This window comes from Orussus abietinus, unplaced genomic scaffold (genome assembly GCF_000612105.2).
Source record: "Orussus abietinus isolate OABI.00-Male unplaced genomic scaffold, Oabi_2.0 scaffold17, whole genome shotgun sequence".
Classification (NCBI taxonomy): Eukaryota; Metazoa; Arthropoda; class Insecta; order Hymenoptera; family Orussidae; genus Orussus; species Orussus abietinus.
In genome coordinates this window covers 884,221-888,208 of record NW_019395988.1, presented here as the reverse complement: position 1 = coordinate 888,208, position 3,988 = coordinate 884,221, and the positions used below count along the sequence as shown (strand labels likewise).

The following is a 3,988-nucleotide window of genomic DNA, read 5'->3' as shown; positions in this document are numbered from 1 at the left end:
CTTTCGTGTGCGCGTTGTTGTCCACGTCCAATCAGGAGTAACTCGAGTGTGGACTGGGCGGTCTTATAAGTGGGTCAAGATCCAGCTCCTCGAGTCAGTCCAAGCCGAGACGTCGAGAAGTCAACATTGAAGAAGTCGACCGTAAGTCCGACGTTCTCGCTGACCTTTCGAATCGACGCCATCCATATATTTCCATATCGCCTCCATATTCCAAGACGCTTCGTATATTAATTTCTTTCCTTTTCGCAGTTTCCGCCTCAGCCCTCGATCCATCCTCTTAACACTCTTCATTGTTCTGAAAGTAGAAGAAATATTCCCTGATGGCTAACGGCTTAGCTATTTTCCTTGGTACATTCAAGTCATGCGTGAAGACCAAGGGCACGGTCCAGCAATGAATCACTCTCTATAATTGGTCTCTCAAAGGCGCTTAAAGGTGTATGAAGTCATTCTACATACACATCTAAGTGTCGAGATATTTATGAAACTTTTCTCCAAATCGGGTGCGCCGAAAAATCTCAAACTTCGATACGTGATGGTCCTGATAAACGTCTTGAACCTGAGGAGATTTCATTTTCGAGGAAAGAAAATGTAATTATCCCGGACAAGAGAATTTCTCACATTATTCGCTGCATCCGGAAATGTTTCATAAATATTTCTATGTTTTCATACGTACAGCTGGACTCTTTCGTAACTCCTTAAGTGCCGATAACAGTGTTCGTCGGTGTGAATGTCATGTTTGTCCGAGTCGTTTAAATCAAAGAGTACTTGAATATCGCTTCTAAATGTGTCTATGGACCCTGGGAAGTGTAAGGAGCACTCGAATCGGTCCTCGGTTACTTATCGACAGTAGGTGACTCGCACGGCACGAGTTGACATCAATTTCTGGAAGTCAAGCCCGAGTTTGATCTTAGAGAGGGACCGGGAGCACAAAAGAGGGGAAACGACGGTTCGAGTGGATCAGTGGCGAGCAAAGTGGAGCGCCGTGAAATTCATTCCATACTCTCCTCTTTGACCCTTTATTGACCGGGAATCGGGTAATAAAAAAATCCGCCGCTAGGAGACATGCCGCATAAAAATTACATAATGGATTTTATTGCCCTCCGGTCGTATCGATTTGACGCTACGCATTGCGAGGCTGAAAACAACGAGCACAAGTGCCGGCAAATACTCAAATAATTCGAATTCGTCTGAGAGATCGCTCTCCTTGCGGGGAAATAAATTGCGAATATGTAAAACGTGGGGGAAAAAAAAAATTGAATGGGTAGTTGATTTTTAAAAAAGTGATAGGATAATGCAACAAATTAAGTGGACTTTCTGTTTTAGGTTACCCGAAACACCGTTCAACATGAAGTTGGTCCTGGTCCTGTGCGTCGTGGTGTTCGCCACCATGGTGGTCGGCACTCCTGCCCAGAAGGACGACGCCACCTGCGGTCGCCATGGTGACCCTGTTAGTAATATTCAGAATTTCAGACATTCGCTACCTCGACACGTCGCGTATAAATGCATCTCTTTTAACCCGCACATCAAATGACTAATACTTCTAACTCGAGGCGCTAATCGTTGAATCCTAATCGCAAAATAGAACGCCATTCCACGTCGAGCCTATCTACCGAATTAATTAAACTCGAGGTCGAGGTTTCTTTATCAAAACCGGCGCGGTGCTACCTTTCAGCTCGCGGCTGTATCGAGACGTAAAATTTAGCGGTCTGAGCAGAAAAAGTGAACACATCTCCCATTTGGAGGACGCACTTTAAACTCCCAGTATCGAGGGAGATGTTTCCTCTTGTGCAATCACTTTGGACAGCCGCGATGTACTTGTTGACGTTGCCAAGAGACGCGTTACACGCAGTCGTAATAATAGGACGGGGTGATAAGCGATTTGCCGCTTTGTTTCTTTAGTTTTGCGGGCTGGAAGCGAAGCGCGTCGAAAGCGTTCCACGGATCCTCCTCTGTCGGCAGCTCGAGGAGGGGAGACCGTGGAGCCATTTGTAATCGCTTGCTAATCGTAATTCTGCAAATGTGCCCCAGCGAAGAGTTTACCCAGTCGATGGTTCCGAATGGAAACGAACTCGATAGCTCCTCGACGCCATCTCCTCTGATGAGGGCAAAATCCCTAAAACGTGTCGAAATTCCCTGGGAAAAGTCTTCGCTGGGGAGGGATCTCTATCTTTTCTAACATGGATCTATAGGGAAGACGAACTTAATCCTTCTGAATCCAGTGCAACACTAGCGAGGAGTGCTGCTCGTACTTGTGGTGTCACTTCTACGCACACCGTTGCGTGAGCAAGCCAGGCGGACCGAACCGACCACCGATGGTTCCCCAGGCCGAGGCGATCCAAGAAGAGGGCCAAAAGATTAACTAGACTCTGGATGCATCCTCCCCCTATTTTTCCCCCCGACATGCCGGCGTATATCTCCCTCGCACGCCATAATGTAACCCCGAATAACATACGCTCTATCCGCATAATCGTGATCCGCTTACGAAGCATGTTCCGCCGCGTGTCGCGCTCGTCCCACGGCGGGCTCGAATTTCGACCGAATCGCCGCCATTCTCGCCCTATCATTCGCAAACTCGCAATTTCGCTGACGAGCCCGACAAAAACCCCCCGAAGAAGACCTCGCCGCGCTTTGGAGGCGATTTTTTTCATCGGGGAACTTACCGACATGGGCCACTTAGGCCTCTAACTCGCGGAGGCACGACGTCGAGATTGCGAAATCTCAGGTCGAGAAGTTATGGACAATGCGGATCTTTGGGTAGTTGTGTGGGTTAATAACGTACTTACTAATTGGAATATCGAGGGGACATCGATTTGCGAGGGGTCATCGGGTTTCACTCCTTAACCGATTAACCATGGTGCTCGTTATCACCGATACGCCGGCGTGATTTCTTTTGTATTAACAAACTCTGACTTTCGCATGTATCAATAAAGCATGAGATTACCGATGTCTATTAACACCTTCCTTTTGTCGGGCTTAATCCTTCTTATCGTTATATGTGATGTATCCTGTAAACCTAGACCTATCCCAATATAAGAATTCGGGCAGAATGACTCTTTTTTGTCTTTTGTTGAACTTGTGCGAAAATGATTCCTGAACGAGATCGAATCTATGCTTTTTTATAATCGTGTTTTCTCAGCAAACACGAGGAGATGGGTTTAACAATCGCGCCGTTATCGCGTTATTAGATAAAGCCTTGTTGACGCCCCCCCGCGAACAAAGAGGGAGAAAAAAGAAGTCATCGATAGTCGTAGGAGGATTCCTAATCTCCCCGAGCGACGATAACGTCGAACCACTCGATGATTCATATCTCGGCAGGAATTCCCGAATTTCCGAAATCTTGGCAATGATTATCTTAATCCGCCGAAGATACAGTTATCGACTTGGCCTCGAATCTATTTGTCGCGATATGTTTTCTACGTTTCTTATCTTCAGGAATCGTTAAACCATTGGTGACAGCTAATGATACTTGCGAGTGAATTTATGTACTTTCGATTATTAGCGATCATACCGTTGTTTTCTGTTTCAGTGCGTGTCGGACAGGGAGTGCTGCGGTAACATCAAGTGTCACAGATACGCAAACAGATGTCAAGTGGTAATAACGCAAGAAGAACTACTCGCTCAGCGTGAAAAAATTCTGGGCCGCAAGGGCAAGGCCTATTAATCCTAAAGCATTGTTAATGAAGTATATCTTGAATCGAGAAACGAAGAAAATTCAAGTAATCAGATACAAGTCGCCCTTTAACGTTAGCTTGTCATTACGCGCATCCGAAAATGTCACCCCTTGTGCAAGTCTCATCCTTTCGATGTACCCTGATTCAATTAACACAGTCTTATCACCTTGCAGAATTTCTAAAATTTAACAACATTAATAAAAATTAAGGGATTAAGGTGAACGAAGGTACTTCGAGATCCAATTGTATTCCTCAGGTATCGATGTCGAAATTACGCGATTGTAATTTTCTGTCAGAAAAAAAAAATTGACGGCAGG

General features: G+C 45.7%; 1 protein-coding gene across 2 annotated transcripts; it reads left to right on the top strand.

Moving 5' to 3' along the window:
- Nucleotides 1–3,988, top strand: LOC105702457 (omega-conotoxin-like protein 1). 2 transcript variants are annotated; one of them, XM_012430045.2, is made up of 3 exons: nt 1–141; nt 1,324–1,447; nt 3,527–3,988. In XM_012430045.2, the coding sequence occupies exons 2-3, from the start codon at nt 1,346–1,348 to the stop codon at nt 3,659–3,661; spliced, it is 237 nt and encodes a 78-aa protein (XP_012285468.1). In that variant the 5' UTR covers nt 1–141; nt 1,324–1,345; the 3' UTR covers nt 3,662–3,988. The 2 variants fall into 2 exon arrangements, with proteins under 2 accessions (XP_012285468.1, XP_012285467.1); XM_012430044.1 differs by lacking the exon at nt 3,527–3,988 and adding an exon at nt 2,220–2,954.

What these genes read in the sequence shown, in the direction of transcription:
- LOC105702457 (XM_012430044.1), top strand. Translation starts at nt 1,346, where the DNA reads ATGAAGTTGGTCCTGGTCCTGTGCGTCGTGGTGTTCGCCACCATGGTG. An exon ending in GCGGTCGCCATGGTGACCCT is followed by an intron (nt 1,448 to 2,219) that starts GTTAGTAATATT and finishes TTCTGAATCCAG; the next exon opens with TGCAACACTAGCGAGGAGTG.